At 39.9% G+C, this 26,057-nt stretch overlaps 1 protein-coding gene across 4 annotated transcripts in view; it reads left to right on the top strand.

The window, feature by feature from the left end:
* Positions 1-26,057, top strand: part of NECTIN3 (nectin cell adhesion molecule 3) — a 408,487-nt gene that overhangs the window by 133,920 nt on the left and 248,510 nt on the right. For 3 of the 4 annotated variants that reach the window (XM_063954784.1, XM_063954783.1, XM_063954782.1), the window contains exon 5: positions 2,960-3,111. In XM_063954784.1, coding sequence (XP_063810854.1) covers positions 2,960-3,111 — 152 coding nt within the window. Of the gene's footprint in view, positions 1-2,959; positions 3,112-11,232; positions 25,144-26,057 lie in introns of those variants that run through there. The other variant, XM_063954780.1, reaches the window with a different exon arrangement.

Raw genomic sequence — 26,057 nt, 5'->3', positions numbered from 1 at the left:
CCGAGCCCTGGTTGCCGGGTACCTACAGCGGAGGCTCCGGTTTTCTTCACGTTAGACACACAGCTGGGGCTCTCCAGGATCGCGTGGCCACGCTTCGGGAGGTGGTAAGTGGGTCCCGCTTGCGGGACCCAGTCTTTATCACGATCCGGCGCGGTCAGTGGGAGGCGGGCCGCGCGTGCTGGCGGTGGACACTGTGGATACAGGCGATCCCACTAGATCACCAGGGCATGGGCGCAGGTCAGGTTTTCTCTCTAAACCAATTCTTATATCGCCCACAGTACCCGGTGGTTTTGCCAGCAGAGGGGATAAGGATTAGACCTGAAGCCCCTCCCCAGCCCCAGGGCGCCATTTCTAGCAAGTGTTCCCGCCCTGGAGCTGCATCTCTGTCTTTTCCACACTCCCTGTCAGTGTCTGCGGCGCCATTATCCCTCAGCTCACTGTTCCTGGGACTGCTTGGGCAAATCCTCCTATGTAAAGCCGCCTGGTTGTCAGTGCTGTGACTTTACATGACACTTAAGTATTCTACCTGCCTTTTTTAGTCAGTGTTAGTAAGAAAGAGTGCACTTAGTCATGGGTTTATAGTACAATTACCCTGTGATATACATCCAGTTCTTACTGTGTACTGTTATATCTATTGTTATATAGCTGTTTAAGCTAGTCCAGTGCAGTATTATTGTCAGTAATAACCTCTGCATTGTACAAACTGTGACTATCTGTGTGTGCATTTGATAGCTGAGTGTTTTCCATTTTGTGTCTTTCACTCAACTTGCTATCCCTATATTCTATAACCTGAGGGGGCTTGGTGCGTCAGGTTTTATCTAATATAGGATTTTCACAAAGATATACTGTATTACGTATTTTTCTCTGTGATTTAGTCACCATATCTCTCCTTTATCTCTGCTGGTGCTGACTACACTGCGCAGGGGTTTGGGTTTAGAGGTATAGTGCTGCTGATAATTGTACTGTGTTACCTCATTCTGCAAGTATATCATGTCTGCTTCTGAGGGTAACGGTTCTGGGGCTGAACACACTGCCGGTGTTGCTGAAGCCACAGATCCATATGAGGAGAATATAGCAGCTGTGGGCTCTGGTTCTGGGGGCTCCTTGCCCCCCAGTGGGACTGTGGCGCAACGGAGGCACATACTGACCCACCGTGGGCCGCTTTTTCCACGCTTCTGCATTCGCTAGTTCATAAACTAACACCCCCTATGGGTCCCCCAATGCCGGTACAACCGTATGTGGTCAATGCAGCTATCCCGCCATGGGCGGACGATTTATCTGCTCAGTTAAAGAAGTTGAACCAGTCCGTGACTACTAAAAAGTCTGACCATCGCTCGCCTAAGTCCAAGGGGTCCTATAAGCGAGCGCTCGCCTCCTCGCAATCCACTGCTGTCACTGACACCTCGTCTGATGAAGATGGCACGTATACTAACCCCACAGGTTCTGGTTCAGATACGGCTGATGGGGAGGGTAGTTCATATGTGGATGTTCCTGATCTTGTGGAGGCTATTAAGTTAATTCTACAGATTACGGATGATCCCGAGCCATTCGTCCCTCCTAAGAAACCAGATAGGTTCAAGCGTCAGAAGGTGGTTAAACAAGTTTTACCTCACTCTGACCACCTAGTGGATATACGTCAGGAACCCTGGGAAAACCCGGGTACGAAGTTTGTGCCTCACAAGAAAATGCTGGCTCCCTATCCCCTCGCGCCAGAGCTGTCTAAGAATTGGGAAACGCCTCCTCCAGGGGACTCACATGTGGCTAGGATGGTGGTTTCCTCAGCTCTGCCTGTCACTACCCTCACGTCTCTAAAAAAGCCTACGGGTAAGCGTGTGGAGGGTTGTCTGAAAGCGATTTACACCCTCACGGGTGCTGCGCAAAGGCCCACTATTGCAGCTACATGGGCTGCCGAGGCTATTGAAGCGTGGGCCTTGGAGTTAGATACTGAAATCTCCTCTGACCATGCTAGACAATTTTTGTCATATACTGTCGCAGCTTCTCGCTATATTAAAGAGGCGGCTTCGGATGCCGGTATCCTAGCAGCCAAGGCCTCTACTACGTCAGTCCTGGCTCGCCTACTCTACACCCCATTTTTTCCCCAAAAACCGCTCAGAAATTGTCAGGGGTTTTTTTTTATGAGTGAATTAGGTAAAGAACATGAATTTAACCCTATCCAAAATGATTTTAGTTAAAAAAAAGAAAAATATATATATTTTTGTTTTTTATTTTTCTTCTTCAAACATCAAAACATTGATCGGGAACCTCAAGACCATCGGAAACATCGTGACCATTGCAGCTTTCATTTTGAAAGACGGGACAGCCCACAGGTACACAGGAGGGGCTTGGGGGGTTAATTTATACTTCCCCAGCGGCTGCTGTTGCCTGCAGCCGCTGGAGGGGGGTCCTGCTGTGCTGACCGATCAGCAGTGATCGGCAGCTTGGCAATCAGTAGGGGAGAGTACAGGGAGGCAGAGGGACATTCCGGTCCCTCTAACAGCGGCAGCGGAGGGAAGTTTCCCGTCCCTGCCGCTGCTAACACAGTTTATCTGACTGGTCGCATCCTGTGTGACCAAGTCAGATAAAGCACTTGCAGGCATGGTCGCATCTGATGCGACCATGCCAGGCAAGTGGTTAAATTTAAAAAAAAAAAAAAAAAATCTTCCATATTTTCTTTATTATTTAAAGCAGCAATACCATGAAAAAATCAGGTATGTAATGGGTGACTTTGGAACACCTCTGTGAGCTTTGTCTGCACTGTGAGACCCTTCTCCCCTCCCTCTTCTTCTATTGCATGCCATGTTACTGGCATAACTTCAATCTATTCCACATAATGTAAAGTGAATGCTTAAACTTTTTTTTTTTTTATTATTATTGTTGTTATTTTTAACCAACTACTAAAATGAGTACATATTGCCCTGGACATCTTGATCTAACATGTTTTTAACTCCTATTAATACAGGTTAGATGGAAACTGGCCTGATGGTTTATTGTCTGTCAATAATACACTACATTTCAACTACCCTCTAACTTACAATGTTTCTGGGACATATATGTGCAGAGTGGTCAATGCCCTTGGGCAGAAAAGTGATCAAAAGATCATCACTATTTTAGGTGAGTTTGTGTTTTGTAATGTCTAACATACATATATTTATTTACGTGTATGAGTGTACGTGTCACTATTTGTTTAGATTTTTGATACATGCCTATTAGCAGGAGGATAGATATATATATATATATATATATATTTAAAGTATATATATTTTGATGGTGTTTGCGATGGTTATTTTCAGTTTTTTGTTTTCTATCCTATGATGAAATGTACTGCTACTCAGAAAAAAGGTACCAGTGCTCACCTACAGTTGCAAGTTGATACATCATTATAGTATCTTACTGTAGTAGTAGTATTATTATTATTATTATTATTATTATTATTATATAGACAAAAAAAATATTTTACTAAAAAACTTTGCAAAAAGTGACAGTGGGAGGGAGTAAATACCGTGCAGTACAGTAATTCGTGCCTGAGTCAGAGGTGCTGGCAGTAGCATGGGGAGCTGCAATTTCATTTGCAATGATCTTGCCAAAATATGCTAATGACTCAGCCACCATTTTGTGCCCACTGCCAGCGTCTCCCATCAACCGCTCACATACATAAGTGGAAATATCTGGAACACCGATTGTACCTGTGAGCAACCCTTTGCTGTCAGAGCAGCTCTCCTAAGATGCCGAGGCCTTTCCAACAGTGAACAAATTCACAGTGGCTGACTAGGAAACGGCGAGTGTGTGGGAGCACTTTAACATGTATCTGACTGAGTATGGCTACCAAGGAGTTGCTTTAGCTGCTCATATGCAACCATTATTTCGGCAGCGGAATTCTCTTACCAATTTCAGAAATGACCCCATTCACTAACTGAAGCTGCTCTAGTGGTATCCGGACTCCAGGTCGACACACCTTAGGTCGACGCCAATTGGTCGACACACCTTAGGTCGACATGGACAAAAGGTCGACAGGAACAAGGTCGACATGAGTTATTCACAATTTTTTTTCTTTTTTCGAACCTTTTCATACTTAACGATCCACGTGGACTACAATTGGAGCGGTATTCTGTGCCGAGCGGAGCGAAGGCACCATGCCCGAAGACGGGACGTGGTGCACTAATTGGGGTTCCCGGTCACTCTACGAAGAAAACGACACAAAAAAAACATAAAAATTCATGTCAACCTTTTTCCATGTCGACCTTTTGCCCATGTCGACCTAAGGTGTGTCGACCAATTGGCGTCGACCTAAGGTGTGTCAACCTTTTTGTTGTCAACCTGGAGTCCCAGACCCGCTCTAGTAGCCAGAACTTTTCATCTCTTGTTCTAGTTAATTTGCAGTGTGAGGTCGCCATCTAGTGATCTATTCCACTTTAGGGAGCTTGAAGATGTATTTTCTTGCCGTTATCTTAGGGATCTGGTTTCATTACTGTTTGTATCCTGTAACTGATAACTTGCCTGTGCTTTCAAACATCTGAAAGAGCTTTAAACACCCCAGTTGCTCTGGTTATTGTGCAGCAACAAGTGAACGAACAGGCGTCCATAATATTTTTGCTGTGGGGCACAGTGTTTTACAGTTGCTCCCCAGCAAATGAATATTGATGAGCTACAATTTCCAGCATGCTTGCCAGATGATGATTAATGTCAAACTAATGTTTTAGATTATTTTGTTAACAATTTCCATGAACACTGTTTTGTAGGTTACTTTATAGTTTGTTACAGTGTTGCGTTTTGCAGGACATGCAATTATTTGGTAACGTAACTAAGGTTAAAAAAAGACAATTGTCCATCGAGTTCAACCTATTTGTGGTCTCCTATGCAGTCTTATTATAAGACTGGTTATTTTTATGTTAGGACTAGTTATATTAACTATAATGCGTGCCTACGCACCATAACCCTGAATATCTTTATCCAATAGGAATTTATCTAACCCATTCTTAAAGGTGTTGACTGAGTGGTATTGGCACTGGCAGGATATCTTTTGGATTAAAGTTTCAGCTGAATTATAAAGATATATGCACAAACAAAACTGGTTTTATGTTTGCTAGAATGAGTATTTTTATAATGAGATGTAGGATTTAAGCACATTTTTACATATTCCCTGTTTAACAGGAGTTTAGAGCACTTACCTGTGGAATACGGACTATATGTGGGTTTGGAAGTAGCGGTTTGTGCATAGGCTGAGCACATTTTATAGAGAAAGTACGAGATAAACAGTTCCTTTTTATGTCAGTGTGATGCAGTTTAGCAGGAAAGTATCCTTGGAAATGTTCTTTACATCCTTTGAAACCATTAAATTCCTGTCATTATATCACTCGCTGTATTCTAACATGTCACTCATTTTTATGACTTTTTTATAAAAATAAAAGCCATAGAGCTGGCAGGAATGCTGGGAACTGTAGTTGCCTTTGGACAAACCCTGTGTTACCTGAAGCCAGCGGCTGATTCGCTCTGAGCTGACAGAGCCGGAAGACCGAGCCAGTTCTGTCATCTTCAATAGCATTGAATAGAGAAGCTGTATTCGGTGTTATAGATGAGGACAGGATTTGGTGTCAGTGGGTTTCAGATAACCAGAAAGTGTTCCTATATAGCAAAGACCACACCTATTGCATGATTTAAATATGGACACAGGCTGTAAAAAGTCACCAGTCATAGAAAAGGCGCTAGGAAAAAGGATTAGAAAGAGGCATGGAAGTGTTCCAAGTGGGAAAAGGATGTAAATTGAGTCTGCTTTATACATTCCCAGTTGTAATTAAAAGAGCTTTTTGTTCTGCAATAAAATTAGCAGAATAAAATGGTCCATGAATGAAACTGAATGTGTCACTGTCTCCTAGAAGTCTAAATTATTTAGCAGTATATTCAGAGCATTCTTGTACCGTAATCCCTCACGCTTTCTTCTATTACTATGTATTACTACTCTAATGTACTCTGTATACTTAGTATGTAAGTTCTTGAAAACTATATCATGTATTTTTTAAGGCATATATTAGTATATACATATGTTTTGCTTGACTGCTTTTATACCTTTAGTTGTTAAATAGGATACTTAGGGGGTAATTCAGAGTGATCGTAGATGTGCTAAATTTTAGCACATCTACGATCAGTTTCTCTGACATGCGGGGGGACGCCCAGCACAGGGGTAATGCTTTCAAACCGGCGAGTAGCTCCCTGCCTGCGCAGGCGGCTATCCGCCGTGTCCCAGGTCGCAGTGGCTGCGTGTAAAGTCACGCAGCCACCGCGGCCTGCCCCTGCAACGGTCCGGACATGCCTGCGTTATCCAGACTGCGCCCCGCCAACGGCGTTCTTCTAATGCCGTTAGCACTCCCCTATCTCGCACCGCGACCACTTCTGCCTGTCAATCAGGCAGAGGCGATCGCAGCCCTGAGATGCTGTTAGCATCTTAGTGGGCTTCGCAGGGTGTGCGGGCGCACTCCACAAAGAGCTTCAAACTGCGATCGCTGCCACTGCAACGATCCAGTCTGAATTACCCCCTTAGATTGAGCAATTGTAACCATACCAAAATGTTGCCTCTCTGTACATCTAAATGTTATCGATAGAGTATTGATAAGTGGTCCTTTTCAAATTACTGCAGGGAGATTGAGGTGTCAAACACTATTTCTGTATTCGCCAGTAGTGAAGATCATATGTCCAACTGTCTCTGCCTATTCTATGAATGTGAAGACCATATAGAGCCTGGAAGAAACAGTGCCATTATTTATTTGAACTTTGAAGTTGTATTTGGACAGGCTAGGCACTATCAAGTATTGTGTAGTAGTAGTGCACTTAACTGGCCTTGGAAAATGTGAGGTTTACTAGTGGCAAAACTAAAATATTTTTATGTTTTTAAACTTCATGGTTTCAAGCTCCCATCCCGTTTTTTTCCCAATAGCAGGTACTGTGGCCCTCATTCCGAGTCGTTCGCTCGGTATTTTTCATCGCATCGCAGTGAAATTCCGCTTAGTGCGCATGCGCAATATTCGCACTGCGACTGCGCCAAGTATCTTTGCTATGAAGAAAGTATTTTTACTCACGGCTTTTTCATCGCTCCTGCGATCGTAATGTGATTGACAGGAAATGGGTGTTACTGGGCGGAAACACGGCGTTTTATGGGCGTGTGGCTGAAAACGCTACCGTTTCTGGAAAAAACGCAGGAGTGGCCGGAGAAACGGGGGAGTGGTTGGGCGAACGCTGGGTGTGTTTGTGACGTCAAACCAGGAACGACAAGCACTGAACTGATCGCACAGGCAGAGTAAGTGTGGAGCTACTCTAAAACTGCTAAGTAGTTTGTGATCGCAATATTGCGAATACATCGGTCGCAATTTTAAGATGCTAAGATACACTCCCAGTAGGCGGCGGCTTAGCGTGTGTAACTCTGCTAAATTCGCCTTGCGACCGATCAATTCGGAATGAGGGCCTGTATACATAACTGTGCAATTTGTCACAAAAATGATAGGCTTTGTAGCTTCTGATTGGCAAGATAGCTCAAACTATATGCAGCTTCAGATATCTTCTCTGTCAGAACAGAGCATAAGCAAATATTTAGATAAATTATTTTGTGGTACAATTTATTGCACACCAGTACATGCTGATACTTGTAGTGCAGACACTATATTTTAAGATTAATACCTTGATATCTGTCACCCAGTTGTATGTATGTATGTATTCTACCACAAAATATCAGACTGTACACCAATAGCAGACATAGCAAGTGTTGGTCACACTTCTGAATAAATGCATTAATAATTGTGGGGATGTAGTGGCTTTACTTGCAGTTGGGATCCCGACGGTAGGGATACCGACGCCAGAATCCCGACCGCCTACAATGCCGGCAAACAGGCTATTCCCATGACACCCATAGAGCGGGAATACAACCTGTAGCGAGCGCAGCGAGCCACCGAGAACGCAAGGGGCTTCGTTGTGCTCGCCTCCCAGCATTCTGGTGGCCGACATCCCGTGGTCAGGATGCTGACCTCCGGGATCTCGACTGCCGGCATTACAGCCCCAACACTAATTGTGCCCCTATTACAATTTACAGGTGTTCTTAGTCATGGCTTACAGTTATCTAGGGAAATTCTGTCTGATTTGGCTGCCATTTTGCTTCCTGAACATGGTCACAGAATACTTTGGAAATACTGTGACATTAGCATTGTCCCAACATTACAGACTCAGGACAGATGTTTGCGCAAGATCATGCCTACATTTATATACTGTCGCTGCATTTTGGGACTATTAAGAGGTATTCGTACTAGGTAATGCAGAGGCTGATCCGATGGTAGCTTACTGTTCACGGTGGAACTGGATTTTTCGGATACACAGAATTAAAGAAAGTAGACAAGATATTACATGTATTTGAATATGCTTTATAGAAATAATAAACGGTAGAGATGATGATCAATCAGGTAGATATGTTCAAATACAGCAATCATCTCCACACATACAATCCAGGAGCCTTTCTTCTCTCACTTAGAAGCTGGATAGGTCGTTCGTCATGGCACTTCTGCAGTCAGTGGTCATCCAGGCAAGGCTCATTTATACTTTCTGGTTCTAGTGGTTTTTGTGTCCAGGGCTTCGTCCCCTGTCTAGGCTGGACACCTTTTGGTAGATCCTGGCCGTGCACGGGTCCAGGGCACACCAACGTCAAAAAGCCTCTTGCATAGCAGTTTTTCAGTTTTTATATCACAGAGTGCAAAGCCCAGAAAGATCACTCCAAATTAGGTGAAACATATATTTCAAATTAACATGATCATTGGTTAAGCAAAGGTTAGCAACATAAGCAGTTTCAGTTACTATCTAAAGCAGGTGCAAAATGTCGGTGTAACAACAAGATGAAATTCAGGTTAACCACAGACCTTCATGTCACAGGACTTTCCAACCCTGTCTGTGCATGTGTCAGATAAAAAACACATTAAAAAGTACAATGCAATACAAAATAGTAATATAGATGCCATTTTGCTAACCTACCATTTGCACTTACTTTACCAGTTAGATCCAGTTAACATTAGATTAATAAGTTCTGGCAGAAGGGGAGACGAACTAGAGTCTCTTATGACTCCTTAAGCCACCCTTAGGTTTAAAAATCAAGTGTTAAAAAAAAATCATCCAATATGTCTCATTTAGTCATATCAAATATGTCATGTTTCTGAAATACAACAAAGTTTGTGGAAAATTAATGGCTTGGCCTATTTTTCTGAACAACCATTGGTAGAAGGAAAAAGTTTTGGGTTTTTTTTTCGTTTTTACATATCATTTGTATGTATATTGAAAGTAGTACCCCAATATATTAGTAAAAGAGAGCTCCATTTGTCCTGTTGTAAAAAACTTTTTTTTTTTTTTTTTTTTCTACCGTGGGTGGAGTAACAAATGCTCTGAACAGATCATATCCCCTCCCCTCCTCTTGATAGAGTAAAAAATAAACGTCTATTCCTGGTGTAGTGCAAACCACTTCAGGCAGCATGTGACCAGTTTCTGCTACTACCATGCACTAGTGTGTCTGATGCTATATAGAACCATGACCACCTTTTTTATGCTTTTTGTGTTTGCCAAATTGTAAATCCCATCAGTAGCTCCATCAGTTTCTAACAGCTGTGACTTGACTTTGGTTAACAACTACATTGACTCAATAACATGACTTATGTTGTGTGATGCTGCCGTTACAATAACTAACATCTATTCTAATCCTACTGATCTTCCTCTGACCTTTATTGTGTTTGATAATGATGATGACTGCAAACATAGAAATGCTTCACTTTTGTTTATAAATGCACAGATCTAGTCAACAGAATCCACATCAGTTTCTCTATTGCATTTATGTGGAAAGTTCTTAAGTATCATTCATTAAAAATCAATATGATCTAGTCAAGTTCTCCTAATACAATGAACACACAATTTAGGGAAACTGGTACATTATAGTGAATAGTAGGCTGGGCAGGTCACCATATCTGTGGCACACTAAAAGACAAGCACCGTTTAGGGTAAAAAGGCACACTCTATCAGATCAGTGAATGTTATACCTTCTTAATTCATCTCAGTTGTAATGCATTTTTAATTCATACTTGAAAGGAAAAAACTATTATAAATGGTATGTAGCAAGGGAGAATACAGCCTTGCTATTAGGGGTTGCATACATAAAAGAAATAAAATCCTCGTAACAGACAGCTATGAAACAAACATATTCTCTGGTAATGTGATTACTTTTTCACACTTTATTTCAGTGTGAGGGAGCTTTTATGCATTCACAGAATAAGAAAAATATCATTTGCATGATTCACACTTTGATTCCTGTCCTTTCATGTTGGATTAAGTGTGCTATGCTGTGACAATATACGGTCATATCTAGACACGATTTGTGAGGGAATAGTAACCGTGTGGAAGCAAGGCTGCTTGGTTCAGTGCTCACAGCTCCGCGTACTGAATGTAGTGATCACTAAAAAGAAAAGTTAAAGTGAACCTGGTAAAATTAAGTAAATTTAGATAACCTATTATTATGACAGTGATGTCGATAAACCTACAAGAGCAGGTACATAGCAATTCTTACTCAACTTTCTTTTATTAAAACTGCTATGTTATGCTGGTAGTTCCTCAAGTAGGTTGCCCTAGTTCCAGTCCTTCAAGTTACTTAATTTCCCACTGTTAACAAAAAAAAAAAATTGCCAGAAAATTTGTGCATATAAATGTAGTGTAGGGTCCCACATGATATTTGTAAAGCTTGAAAACCATCCTTTAGGCTTTACATGTTACCTGTCCCTTATGCCCAGTTGCTACGGCTTTGAGCTCTGCTTTCTTACACCTTTAGGTTCTAATTCACTAGGAACTAGTCATATAACTCACACGGTGGTGGCAGCCATTTTGTTGGGCTGCTACTGTTGTGTGTAGTTGATACTGTAGGTGCACTTTAACCTACAGCTGCTTTTGGTCTGGGTCAAAAATTTCTAAATAATTATTTTTTTAACTACTAATTGTATGTTATTAACTGATAAAAGTGTATTATTATTTTCCATTTTTATTAGTCTGCTAATAATCACAAATAAAATGAGGTCCCTTAATTATGTAACACAACATCTGTGCATAAAAACAAAACTTTTATTTACAACCATAATATTGATTGACCACCATGTTCATTGTCATTATCAACCTTGGTAACTAGCAAATATTGACATTATTTTCCTTTGTTTGTCCATGTTTTAATTCTTTCATTAGATCCTCCCGCTACTACTCTACCTCCTACAGTTCCACAGACCCATTCAACCATTGATGCAGACTTAGCAACGACTTCCAGAAAGTTTCATATCCCAGCTTCAACTATGGCAACCATGCAGGATGGAAATTTTGGCACCATTATTGGCAGCGTAGTAGGAGGTTGCCTATTCTTGATCCTTGTGATTGTACTATTTGGAGTTCTATACCATAGAAGGAAACAGACGTTCCGTGGGGATTATTTTACAAAAAGCTACATTCCTCCTTCTGATATGCAGAAAGAGTCCCAAATTGATGTTTTCCAGCCTGAAGACCTTGATCCATATCCTCAAAACCTGAAAAAGGAGGTTGACAGTAAAAGCAACGATCATATTTATAACGAGTATCTACATGATGATGACAACACTGACTGGAACCATGTTGGCTATAACAGATATCAAGAGCAGTTTGATAGGCCAGTCAACAATTATACTGACAAAAACATACCTGTGGTTTCAAGGTATAATCAGAACTTCGACAACGAAGATGACTTGGTTTCCCATATGGATGGTTCTGTCATATCCAGAAGGGAGTGGTATGTGTAGAGACTGTTGCAAGAGGACTTTAATAAGCATTCAGCAACACGACTGTCAGATTTACATTTCTGATCTTTTTTTTTTTTCCTGCCAAGTTTTCATACCTGTTTTACCGCCACTTAAAATTGGATTTGTAAAATGTTCGTTTCTCGCATCCACTTAAATTTGTACCATGTAAATACATTAAGCTTTCAATATTTGTTTTATTAGAATAGCAAATTTCCCATAAATGAAGTTATCTATTTGGTAATATGGTGCTACCAGCACAAATGTGCTATAACACATAGCAACCAATAAATTTTAAGTTTAGATCAAACTTGTTTAAGTTTAAATGTAAATATCCTGTTGCTATAGGTTACAGTATGTTTCTGCTGCTTACACCCGTTGTATAAGTTAGCCTTATATAGTAGCTCATGCAGTTACAATAGTAGATCAACATTCATTGGATAGAACACTGGTAATTGTACTAATTCCCATCCACATCCATTGCATTTTCTGCTATAGCTTAGAAAATGCCAAAAAACAAACAAAAGGAAACCTTGCTGCTACTAATTAATGTACAATAGTTCAGTTACATTTAGACGAGCACTTAAGAGAACAATCCAGAACATTTATTTGTAAAATGCTTCACCACGGTTAAGGACGCAATTTATTTTTGTAAGGTATTTTTTAGGAATTTTCTACTTTTTCTATAGTTCAGATTAAGTGCTGTATGTTTAGTATTTCACTCAAAAAAGAAGTGTTTAAAAGCATATAGCATTTAAATATCAACACGGCATAGATCAGATTTGTAACTTTATTTAATTTTTTTTCATGTTTTCGTTGATAAGTTTTCGATAAATAGCTGATTAAAAAGAAACATTTTGTTTTATTGTAGCCACAGAGACTTTTATTTTTCCTTTTCAGTAATCCGTTGCATTTTATTGTGGTACTTTAATTTTAAGAGAAAAAAATTTCAGAGTGTTGCACTAAGCCATACTGAACTATTTGCAGTGTGGAAATTACACTGAACCTAATGACAGTGCAAAGTACAACGTTGACCTATGATAGCGCCTGCAGCCATTTTGTCTGCTAAACTGAGTATCACCAGAATTGCAGTTTATCAATTAACTGGAATCAACTGTATGAAGAACATAGGTCACCTCTTGCCTCAGTTTTATCCCTAGTGAATTCTTATACTATATTCTAAGATAGTTTACCTCACAAAACTGCTGTCCCGCTATGTGTAGGCAACATTTGATCTTTAACCCTTAATTCCATTTGAATAAATATAGGGGGTAGTTGTATCAAAGCTTGGATAGAGAGAAAGTGTAAACCAATTAGCTCCTGTCATTTTTCAAACACAAGTGACAGAAGCTGATTGTACTTTATCTACAAGCATTGATAAATCTCCCCTATAGGTTGGGGTGAAATTAAAGTAAATAAAAAGCAAACTGTTCTCTGTAGTCGCAATCCTAGGGACTCCAAAACTATCAGCCAACCTTTTCGGGGAAAAGGGTCTTGACAATACCAATGAGGAGGCCCACCCAAGTAAGTTGAGAGTCTCATGACCTAGGCCATTAAGAGCACTTGCCAAATTAATTTGGTAAAAACATTTGGTGTGTTTTATCATCTGACTTATTCCAACCCCAAGCTACATTTTTAGTATTGGGTTCACTAAGGCCACCATACATCAGCGATGGATTGGGGCAATGACCCAATTTCTCGAAGGTCACGTTGGGGGATCAGGATTTTTAAACATGTTTCAAAATCCCAATTCCCCGTTCCCGATCAGTAATGGTCGGGTTCGTCAAATCAGTCATTATTAACATGTTTAATTTCCTTGACGCATTGCTGTTTGGCGGATTAATGTTTCCGGAAGGGTCGGGCAATCACCGCATAGATGTATGGGGGCCTTTAGTCTTATCCAACTTTTGCTGCTCTAAATAGTTGACTACATAGAAATTATGTTCTTTGGACTAAAACTACATGTGAAAAAAAATCAAATGCATTGATTTGTTAAATAAAACCAAGCGCATCAAAACAACACTGGTTTTACACTTCATAGTATTTAACTTCGGTAAAAAACACAGATAATCCGCGTCCCTAAAAAGCCAACGTTTAGTATATAAACCCCTATAAATACTTTTAGTATAGTATTTTCTTTACTAACATTTTAACTATTAGCTGTACAAAAAAATAAAAATAAATTGGAGTTTAATATTCAATTTTTTTCTTCCTTTTTTGAAATGGAAACAAATGGAATATAAAAAAAACGGAATATCAAACTACCAATTTTCTTTAATTACCTCTCATAGAGTCCTGTGTATGCTGTGAATTTGAAATTTTTATTAGGTCCCCCACCAGAGATATAAGAGGTCAATTTAGGTGAAAAATGGAAAAACAATCAATTTCAAGGTGCTCTAATAAAAAAAAGTAGGCAAGATGGATAACTCAAAATTTGTTTGGCAAATCTTTGAGTATATAACTATTCCCAAACAAAATTACAGCTCTGAATTATATTTAGTCCCAATCCAAAAAATACTCTTTTTTTTTTTTTTTTTTTTTTTTTTATAATCTGACAACTAACTTTGGTCTTAAATTTTAGTCATAAGGAAGTGAGGTAGGAAAATAGTTATATGACAAAAAAATTACCTTTTAAATGTGCTGAAAATAATGGGGTTTATACCAGCTTTCTATGACTTTTCTGAGCTGAGATAAACCCCAAATGTCCATAACAGTTAAAAATGGCATACACCATGATACAAAAATGTCCGCCATCTTCAGATGAAGGTAAATAAAGTAATGGTGGTTTCTGACCACTAACTTACAGGGGTCATCACACACAAAAACATAAAATATTGCAAAAATGGTCAAGCAACCAGGACTGGACCACTTCGCAAGGATTGACTCCAAAGTACTAATAGGCGGTTTTGACTAATAGGCCCCATAATCAGCAATAAAAAAAATCACTTATTCTGCCTTTTCCCACACCCGGATTTAACAATTCTCCAATCCATCAATATGCGCATTGCAAACATTGCAGATATTTTTCAGTGATTTGCAGATTATTTTTTTTCATCCAAAGATGATATTTGTAGATCATTAAAGTTCCCAATTTGCTAGTAAAATACTAGTAACTGTCTTAAAATTGGCTGATTGTTGCCATATGCTATCTACAGCCCTGATTGGTCTTTCAAATCCAATATGTTGGACAATCTGACTTACTGATTCCAATCACCTTTTGGTCGCCATCTGCAAAGCGCAGAATTGTCCCAATTGATTGCTGATGTATGGGACCCTTATTATGTCAAGGTACGCTTTCTCCCACTACAAAATAATCATGGTGTAAACCAAACAAAGCGTGCTTTTATCTAATTGAAATATGAATGGTACTTAATATCCTCCATTCCCAACAATAGTAATATAATAATCACATTTTAAATGTGGTATTCTGTCCTCACATACAGTATACAAGTCTCCTCCTTACATTGTTTTGGCCAGAGCCAGCAAATGCTTACTGTGGTTACACTGTCCATCAGCTTGTCTGCCAGCTACCATATACTATACAGCCTCTTCCACGTGTTAGACAGGTCTTCTCTTACATAACTCAATTTGATAACTTGCAGCAATATGATTGTTATAGTAACAGCTAATGCTCTGAAATGTTTAAGCCCTCACGTTATATAGAATACATATAATATCCTATGCCCATAGTTAGGAATACTGTAAAGTGAGGGTTGCTTATCACTTTTGTCTGGAGTCAGTCACTTGCAGCTTCTTCTTGTAGTCCAAATGCATCCTGACCCAGAAGAATGTTCTCTGTTCAGAGTGGGTTTTTCTTAGGGTTTCTGTCCTTTTCCTATATTCCTGTGGTCACATCCACTGGACAGAGGTGATGCATAGTTTACTGCTCTAGCTCCGTCCATTGTGTAGGTAACTCCTCTTTCACATCATGCTGGTCAGTGCATGTGTTGCATCATTAAGCAGGACTTTGCACACCAAAAAACAAAGAGGAAAAATACAGTATTTTCCCCAGTAGTATAATCTACATTACACAATAACATCCATTATTTCTTAAGTAAGAATTATTTTGATTGCTTAATATGCATTAATTGTTACATTTGTGTATGACTTAAGCCTTTGTACACAGAAAATTGCAGCTGTAGTTGATCAGCAGGAGTCTGACGTAGTGCCAGATAATTATGGCGCTGTTGACACCCTTACTTAGCTAATTCTTCAATGTTGTGTCATTGTGTTAATGATTACACTGAGAAATCCATAGTCTACAATGCAGGTTTTTTTATGTTGTGTCCCCTGTCCTACACTGCGCTTTATGTTTTAGGTGACTTTGTAGAAGCAATATTGTCCAAGTGGTGAAGCCATGCCTTTAGCCTTACCGTCTTCTTTATTCCATTCTATCCTATCATATGCTTTACTCTTATAATAAATCTGCAAAATTATGTCACAGTGCCATGTAACAAGAAAAGCCATTAGTCTCAAATATGTAAGGATTTAATATATGTGACTGTTGTTCAGTTGGATCACAGCTACTGATACAGATTATTTTTATTTATAACTCTAAAGAACATGCTGGTTTCATTTTCTCGGTGCATTAGTAGGTCTGCATTCACATGTTTAGGTAATCAAACTTAGTAGTGATGCCAAAGTAAGCATTTTGTATGTTTAAAAACAAAACACGTGTTTACCGTGTCTATATGGACTGGGTTTAAATACACAAGCATTTCTGAATGTATAAACTTTAATTTTTATTATTATTTAATGTTAAAGCATTTTACGGTTTGAAATCCACAATGTTGAGGTCATATTGACCCCTTAACTGCTGTAGTTTACGTCGTCTTTTTTTGTGTGTTTTTTTTTTTTTTTTTAATGCAGAGAACACTTAAGTGCACTTTTTTTCCCCAAAAATATACAGGAAGCTGTCTGTATATGATGTTTGCTTTTTTAAAGTTTCTTACATTTGTTATAAAACGTAAAGCTGGCTTCACGTGGTCAATGTGCAGTCCAATCCATTTTATGTCATTATTGCGATTGAATGGTTAAAAAAAAAATATATATATATATGTTGATGAAAACCAATCACATATAAGTGTTACTATTGCAATATTGTTGTTCAACTGTAGCTACACTACATAACACATGTTGTATACAGTATATATATTTTTTTCTAAAAACAATAGAATTGATAGAGATGGATGGGTAATTGTTACTGGATCTTTCTGCAGCAACAAAAAATTAATAAATAGTTTGCATATGTCTGTTATGTAGCCTAAATAGAGAGTTGCATTTCCACATGTCAGTTCCGCCTCACTAAAGGACTCCATTTGTTTGATTGTGGTTAGGTTGAGTTTTGATCATTCTTCCCTTTCTACATAATGCAAAAAGGTCATTATACAGGTTGGGCATCCCTTATTCAAGATCCAGAAATGATCCAAACCCTACATTTTTGGAGTGCCATCTGGGATACTGACACTTTGCTTTCTGATGGCTCAGTGTAAACAAACTGTTTCATGCACAAAGTTATTAAATATAAAATGAGCTACAGGCTACGTACAGTATATAATGTGCACATAAAACATTAAAGTGTTTCTTGTTTAGACTTTGGTCCCCATCCCCAAGATATCTTATTATGTAAATGCAAATAAGCCAAAATAAAAAACACTTCTAATTCCAAGCATTTCAGATAAGGGATATTCAACATGTATCAAGTTGGCAGCTGTTGCTAATATATCTGTCCTTTTAATTGTGCTACTCTTTTTTTTCAAGTGTCCTTTGTACAAAAACTGATGTATGATGGTGCCGGCACTATAAAAAGATAAATGTAAAGCTGGATAATCCTTTAGAATTTTTTTCAGTACTTGTATGTATTTTTTATTTTATTTTGTTTTTTTAAATAGGTTTGGATCAAGTATCTTGCCCAGGCTTGAAATATTAATGAGCCAGAGCTACAATGACTGCCAGTGCGTGCTCTGGCTCTATAAATAAATCATTCTCATGTTGATCCTTGTGCAACAGGTTGTTACCTCACTGCAGCTTAATACTATGGGCGGTATTCAATTCTTTGCAACCCCTTCCACACCCGTTCTGTTTCTGATTACGGGAGTAGTATAATCATTTCAGCTCGCTACCCCTGGGGTAGTGAGGGCGCCCAACCCTTTATGCAGCTAAACCTGATTTACTATGGGCAAAATATGCGCGATAACGGGGATCACTTTAAATCAGAGATTGGGCGTGATATATCATTTGAATACCGCCCAATGTGTCTGCTGTGGGTAAGAATGGCAGAGAAAGCAATCTAGTGTTGGCTCAGAATTTTTTCTAGGCTTGATTTATAAAGAACATCCTAACCGATCACACCATATCGATGTAATATATCCGTAAGTTAAGGGATCATTCAGGGACAGTCACTCATCCTGTGATGCAGTATGAATAGCGCAGTCCTCAGCAATGTGCTTACCGGGCGCGGAGCAGTCAAATAACAGATGGCGCATAGATGGCGAGTAGATATATTGCCACGAATGGACGTGACCATTTTATTGGTGGATCTATTCATGTGTCTTCTCTAGCCCAGCGACATGTGCAGTACAGGGGTTAAGGAAGTCCCTGCTACATGGGGGAGTTATGGAGAGAAGGGACAAGGTTCACAAGCTGAAGTCCTAGGAGAGAAAATTCTTACATGAGCGGAAGGGGCAGACAGCTATAGTGTCTGGAGCTTACACTGGGGTTTGGCAGCAGTATTTGCTGGGAAACCTCCAGCTGCTGTCAAATGACTGAAAACACAGATTATACCCAGATCCTGCTATCCTGTCTCTGCCCTCTCTTTTTGACCAGCCAGCCCTACCACTCCTAGCACTTTGTCTGCACAGAGTATCAGGATCTGGGTAAAGAGGGGAAGTGGCTGAGACATGGGAGCTCTGCTATTGGGCAGTAACCTGGGAGGAGGCAGGAAGACAGCTGTTTTCAATTATTTTCTCCCCTAACTAGGCTTATTACATAATCCTGAAATGGTGATAGATTCTGTAGAGAAATTGAAATTGGAGCTGTCCATTTTTCTCTGAATTGCAAGCAGGTTGCTTTCCTCATACCAGTGTACTGTATGGAGTATCGATATTTGCAGTAATTAGGGGCACCTCTTGAGAAATCAGATTTCTCCATTGACCCCTTCTCTGAATGCTATTGGTGTAGTCTAAATTAGCACATTGTACTTTCTTCTAGTCTTTCCTCACGTTCCATGTGTGCATTGCCTAACCATTTGTACACATACAGCGGAGCTAGTTACATTAGCACTAGTTACATTTATGTAATGGGCCCTACACACTGGGGGTCATTCCGAGTTGTTCGCTCGCAAGCCGTTTTTAGCAGCTTTGCACACGCTAAGCCTACGCCTACTGGGAGTGAATCTTAGCATAGTAAAATTGCGAACGAAAGATTCGCAATATTGCGAAAAGACATCTCTGTGCAGTTTCTGAGTAGCTCCAGACTTACTCGGCATCTGCGATCAGTTCTGAGCTTGTCGTTCCTGGTTTGACGTCACAAACACTCCCAGCGTTCGCCCAGCCACTCCTCCGTTTCTCCAGCCACTCCCGCGTTTTTCCCAGAAACGGTAGCGTTTTTTCCCACACGCCCATAAAACGGCCTGTTTCCGCCCAGAAACACCCACTTCCTGTCAATCACATTACGATCGCCTGAACGAAGAAAAAGCCGTGAGTAAAATACCTAACTTCATAGCAAATTTACTTGGCGCAGTCGCAGTGTGAACATTGCGCATGCGCACTAAGCGGAAAATCGCTGCGATGCGATGAAATTTACCGAGCGAACAACTCGGAATGACCCCCACTGATTGATTTGTGCAAGATGAACGATTTGAAAGATGAACGATTTTTTATGAACAATTTTTTGCATACATACTGAACGAAGTCTATGGGCGATTTGGACGACATGACATTACATACATCGATATCGTCCAAATTGGCTTGCATGTTTAAACGATGATCGATCAACGAAGAATAATTGCGGGGATGCACATCGCTCATCGTTGTTGCATACACACTGAAAGATATGAACGATTTATCGTTAATTTTTTAACGGTATCTTTCATATATTTCAAATAAATCGCCAAGTGTGTAGGACCCTTACGGTGTTATCAGTGGTGGATCTAAAGCCCGGAGGCTATGTGGCTAATGGTGGGAAGATAGGGGGTGGCGATACTGGCCAATCCGCTAATGATTCCCTCACCCTACTGTTCTAGAGAGCATACATACAGTATGTACGTCACCTGCATGGTCAGATTTACGGCTAAATTATTTTCAGCATTTCCACTTGATTTATGGATTTATTATTTTTAAGTTATTTACAAGTTAAGTTAATTACAATGGTTAATTTCTTCCAACCTATTTGGGCTATCTTCCATGACTAATATGCGGGATAAGCGCCCTAATGATAGGTAGAGGTGACTCAATGCTTCATGCACATTGGAAAACCCTGCACCCTGTAAGTAGTGAGCAGCCCACAGTGTTGTTCAGTTGTACCCAATATAAACCTCTTGAGGATGGTACACAATAGCCGATTCTGGAATGCCGGCAATGGACGACTATATCGTTGAACGATATAGCGTTCAACGATATAGTGCATACACACTGAACACTATTGTTCAACGATAACGTTCTGTGACGTCACCGCCCAGCATTCCCGAACATGCAGCTCAGCCCGACATTGACAGGTTGAGCTGCATGTCTGCTCAATATTGGTGAACGCTGAATGATGTGCGGGAGTGCATTGTTCATCGTTCACCAATATCACCCGCATACACACTGGACGATATAAGCCTAAAAATAAACGATAACAACATTTTATATCGTTATGTATTTTTCAGGCTGAAATCACCTAGTGGTTACCCCCTTCAGTTGTTTAATATCATTATAGTAATTTTGATGCATAGGACAGTGCACAATTCCACATAGGTCTCTCTTCATACATACTACCTAAAAAGGTCTTGTGGACAAAAAACCCTATATTGTCCATGAAAGTCAAATGTATCCGTATTCTATACATACAAAGCAAGAAAGTAGACTTGTGATGTCACATGAGAAAAAAAACGCTCTTTCTATTGTAACACTAATTCTATTGTCCAGTTGTAAATTACCACCACTAATGTTAGACACTTTGAGATAAAGGGGTCATTCCGAGTTGATTGCTCGCTAGCAGTTTTTTGCAGCCGTGCAAATGCATTGTCGCCGCCCACTGGGGAGTGTATTTTCGCTTTGCAGAAGTGCGAACGCTTGTGCAGCAGAGCGCCTTCAAAATCTTTTTGTGCAAAACAGCCCTGCAGTTACTCTTCATGTGCGTTGATTCTAACGACGGAGGGGCGGCTTTTGACGTCACTCACCCGCCCAGCCACACCTGCGGTTTTTCAGCAACGCCTGCGTTTTTCCAAACACTCCCTGAAAACGGTCCGTTGCCACCCAGAAACGCCCACTTCATGTCAATCTTCCTGCGTTCGGCCGTGCGACAGGAATGTTCGTTAGACTCTGTGCAAACCCGCGATGCTCATTGTACCTGTTTGACGCACCTGCGCATTGCGGTGCATGTGCAGAAATGCTGATTTTTAGCCTGATCGCTGCGCTGCGAACAACGGCAGCTTGCGATCAACTCGGAATGACCCCCATAATGCAATATTTTAGGGTAATGCAGTATAGACCCTGTATTAAAGGATTGTTCAGAGGAATGTGACTACACCACTTGTACATAAAATATTTCCCAGTTGTAAATGACCTTCACTACATTTTAGACTGTGTTATAACATTGGAATGCAAACGATTACATTATATTACTGCAGTACAGACTTGTATAAAAGGATAGTTCTGTGTAGTGTGCATTAGAGATCATATTTTGTCTTACTGCAAAAAAAAAAAAAAAAAAATGATTGGCTTCCAATGTCATAGAGGACTGTATTAGGCCCTACACACTTGCCTATTACACTTAGCGATATGAACGATCTCGTTCATTAATGAACAAGATATTGTTCATATCGCTCAGTGTGTAGGCACCAACGATGAACGATGCGCGGCCCTGCAGTCGTTCATCGTTGGTGCTGACTTGTTTGTATATGCAAGCCAATCTCATCCATATTTGCCTGCACTGCTATGGAGCCGGGTGATGGGGGGAGTGAGGAAACTTCACTCCCCCCGTCACACTCCGCCGCTGGGTCGGCTGTCGGCACCTGGGCCAGTGTGTAGGGTCCCTAAGATTGCCCATCGCCATTTCAAACTGACACAACTCCTACTTTCCAATGCACTAGCAATGTACAATAAAATGTATTCCCATGTCTTCAGTCTGGCTGCCTTGTGTTGCACATTGAAGTTCATTCTGTACATTCAGAGACATGTATTCATTGTGTCTTGTGATGTTTTCCAGGCATCACTGAAGTAAAGGTGTTCGAGATGTACAGAAACTGTGCTCTGAATTGCAGGGGGTTTGCATAATGCAGCTCATTTATGCGATGCATCCTGCCACTTATTGCATGCATATCAGTGTATATTAACTCCGTGTGTGAAGACTTTAGCAAAGGACATCTCTCCCGGTAATAGCTGTTCCTTGCCATAGAAGGAATTCCAGGTTTAGGAACCAAGTGTCCTCCTGCGTATGCGTTGAGTGACGTACATGCCGTGGGGGGTGCTGGGAGGGATCCGATTAGATGCCTCTTAGGGAAATGCGAATAGAAGCCCATAGGTTACTATAGGGCAGTGATGGGGAACCGTTGGCCCTCCAGCTGTTGTTCAACTACACATCCCAGCATGCCTTGTACAGTTTTGCTATTTGGCCATGCTAAAACTAACAGGGCATGCTGGGATGTGTAGTTCAACAACAGTTGGAGTGCCAAAGGTTCCTTATCACTGCTATAGAGTAACACCATCTAAAGATGGCACTGCCCACCGTGTCCATGCTCCGGAATGTATCGCATTGTGGAGCTTGGTGCATAAGAGAAGTGTGCAAACCTCCTATAACACCATTTTCGGAGGTTTGACCGCAAAATCAGCGTTGATGCATCCCGTCCATTGTGTTTCTTGAAAAACAAAATCAAAATGGGGGGAATTCAGTTACGGCTATCTTTGGATTTCTTCGCCTGGCCGAATCAGCACAGCAACAGCTGCACTTTATGGCAAGCCAGATCTCGCATATACTGCTCTCACCCCACAGGCTTGCAAGCAGTTTTGTGCAGATTCAGGTGGGTGGGCGAGGGGTGTGAGACGTGCTGCCGTTGCCGGCATTTAAACGCTGCAGTAACGGCAATTTACACCCTTCATCTGCAATTGAATTCCCCCATGTGTCAATTATTTATGGTGTCAGTCTATATCAGTGACAATTTTAAGAGAAATAACAGTGATTACTCTGCTAGGTTATTATCTAAATACTTGTGATATAAATGATGGTTATGTCTGGTTAATGTAGCATGATAACTTGTATCCTGTGGCACCACATGTTCAGATGTGGCCTTTTTGCTCACTTGCCGATTGGCTAGATATTGTTTCAAATAACCCCAAATGTGGTCATGTGACAATTCCACCAAATGTCCTCTTCATACCAATGTGTGTTATTAGCAAACTAGGTTCATCATGCTGTCTAACCACATCTAGTCATCTGAATAGGTATACACGCTACAGTGCTCACCTTGTTTTTTGTTTTGTTTCTTATTTTTATAAATCAACCACACTACCCTCATAATCTGTGTGTCCATAAATCCGCATTGGTTAATCCAGTTATAGACCACATACTACATTGTAAAAGCATATCCATTTCCACTTGAGATCCGCCCTACAGCAGTGAGTGTAAGGAATAGAACTTATTTTACCTTAGGTGTAGCGTTAAATCTATAAAATCTGAGTAGTTGCTATGGGTAACCTCTCCACTTCTAAAAACACGCACTTTGGTAAATAGACCCCTAATTGTCTTGTTGGTTTTTTTTGTTGTTTTTTTTTCCCCTTTTGAGGTTTTGAAAAAACTGCAGTTACACATCCAGAAATGTCTCCATTCATTAATGAAAGCATAATCCCTTTTTCCAAGAATTGTTGACCGCATTTCAGACCGCATTGGCGGGTCGCGCCCAGGATTTGTACACGGGTCCTTCCCAGGTACGACCCGACTGGAACCCCTCTCAGGCTGGTGGCCCGACCAGGCTTATTGGTGAGTTGGTGATGCCACCGCCCACGCTTCCCGAGGTGGAGTTTGGAGGTGAGATGATCTCCAAGTGTCACCTCTTCCTATGCATTGAACAGGTGCCAGGTTTTATCGACCTGGATTACCTGTTCACACTGCATCGCGAGCCAAGTTGAACCCGTGTTCGACCTGGGTTATTTCAACTGGCCCCTTTCAGACTGGGTTGTGGCAGGTTCATGTGTAGAAGCCCGTGTTATTGCTGGCAGTCTGAAAGGGGTATATGTGGACTACACATTGAATTCGCTTTTTTTTTTCTTTTCTTTTTTTTAAGTTCCTTTACACATAGTAGGGAAGTTTTCCTTGTCTCCAGTCTTCCAGACTTTTTGTATGTCGTTTTTCTTACATGTTGTAAACATTTATAAAGTTGTAGCTGCTATGTAGAATTTGTTTCTACTTAAATTGTTTTTAAAACGCAACTTTCTTCATTTGAATTTTACTAACAATACTTAAGGTATCAACAAATATATTAGTGAAACAAAATATTTATTAACTGACTTTAAATCCATCTTTTGAGATATAAAAAACACTTAGCAGTTATTATTGATGAGTATACGCTCACATCAGACCTTTTGATACTTAAGTACTATTTTTAAGCATTTTATTTTTATTGTACTCTGCTAAATATAATGTGCTTATAGATTTGTAATACGTGGCTTATGTTTCTGTATTTTATACTTTGAACTGTATGTATAAGCATAAATATTTGTTAAATGCTGCTTTTCAGGGATATGTAAGATTTTTAAATCAACCAAAAAAGATAAATCTTCTGTTTGTGGAAAAAGAAAAAATTTGGACAGAAGCATTAGATTGTATAATCCATTTCAGAACAGTGATCTTTAACATATTCGTTTTATCTGCAATAATTCATTTGGAGGCTAGAAGAACATAATAAAATGTGAACTTTTATACATATATATATAAATATATAAAATACTTGCGCTTCTGGTAAGTGTTAGAATGTAATTTTCAGGTTTTTTTTAGTTTTCCAATTTTTATAATTTTTGCTATAGTGAACTATGTTTTTATGACACATGATTTGTTATTGCAAATTGTGGGTGCTTGCTGTGTTTGCTGTTAAGCAATGTTGATTGACATTGTGAAATAAATTTTTATTAAATGATTTCAATTCCATTGATATGTGTAAATTTATAAAGTATAAAATTAGCATTATAAAGAAATAAGTAAATATCTGGATTGCTTTTAGTTGAACCAGAAAGTGAAAATAGCAGTGGGGTTTTTTTCCACAAAATCTTTTAACATGTTTTACCATTTGCAGAGAATACTAATACTAATGATTACAAGTTTAAGGTTGAGAAGATGGAAGGTTGATGAAAGGAAAGTGTTTGGGGAAAATAGTAGCTGCACCTGTATGTTTAAACATAATATATTATGGCAGTGGTGTCCAAACGTTTTTGAATCACGGCGTCCTAGAGTATCAGAATTTTTCTAACAGCACCCCTAGCCAAATGTTTTATTGTGAAATTCAGAAAGACATATTAAATTAAGTAAATTGTGTTTATATGTCATCCTTAAGTTATGTGCTGAGGGACAGAATTCACTTCTGTTTGCCCACATATTTTATGATGGGAAGCACTGATTTTGCCGATTTACATTGAACATAAATAGTTTTAATTGGTCTTGGACCACTAGCCCAGGGCAACCCTGCAAGTGCACCGAGGCACCTAGTTTGAGAACCACTGTATTATGGTATTATTTTTCAGAATGCAACATTTTCAATGCTAGAAAAAAAAAGCAGTGATTCTGTTTTTGGGAAAATAACAGAGCTTTTGTTATTTTTCTACAGCCACAAGTTTAACCTTTTTCTGATAAGATGCCATGTTGTATTCAGAAAAAAATATTAAGGCGGATACAGTCTGTGCTTTCACTAGGGACCAATGCCTCATGCATATGAGGTTATGAAGTTCATCAATGATGAATGTTCATGTTCCTCCAGATCTCACAAAGTGGGAGATTTAGCAAACCTTGGAGAGAGGAAAAAGTACCAGCCAATCATCTACTGTAATTTTTATAGCACAGTTA

Source organism: Pseudophryne corroboree, chromosome 2 (genome assembly GCF_028390025.1).
Source record: "Pseudophryne corroboree isolate aPseCor3 chromosome 2, aPseCor3.hap2, whole genome shotgun sequence".
Classification (NCBI taxonomy): Eukaryota; Metazoa; Chordata; class Amphibia; order Anura; family Myobatrachidae; genus Pseudophryne; species Pseudophryne corroboree.
The sequence above is the reverse complement of the archived record's forward strand: the minus strand, read 5'-3'. Positions and strand labels throughout refer to the sequence as shown.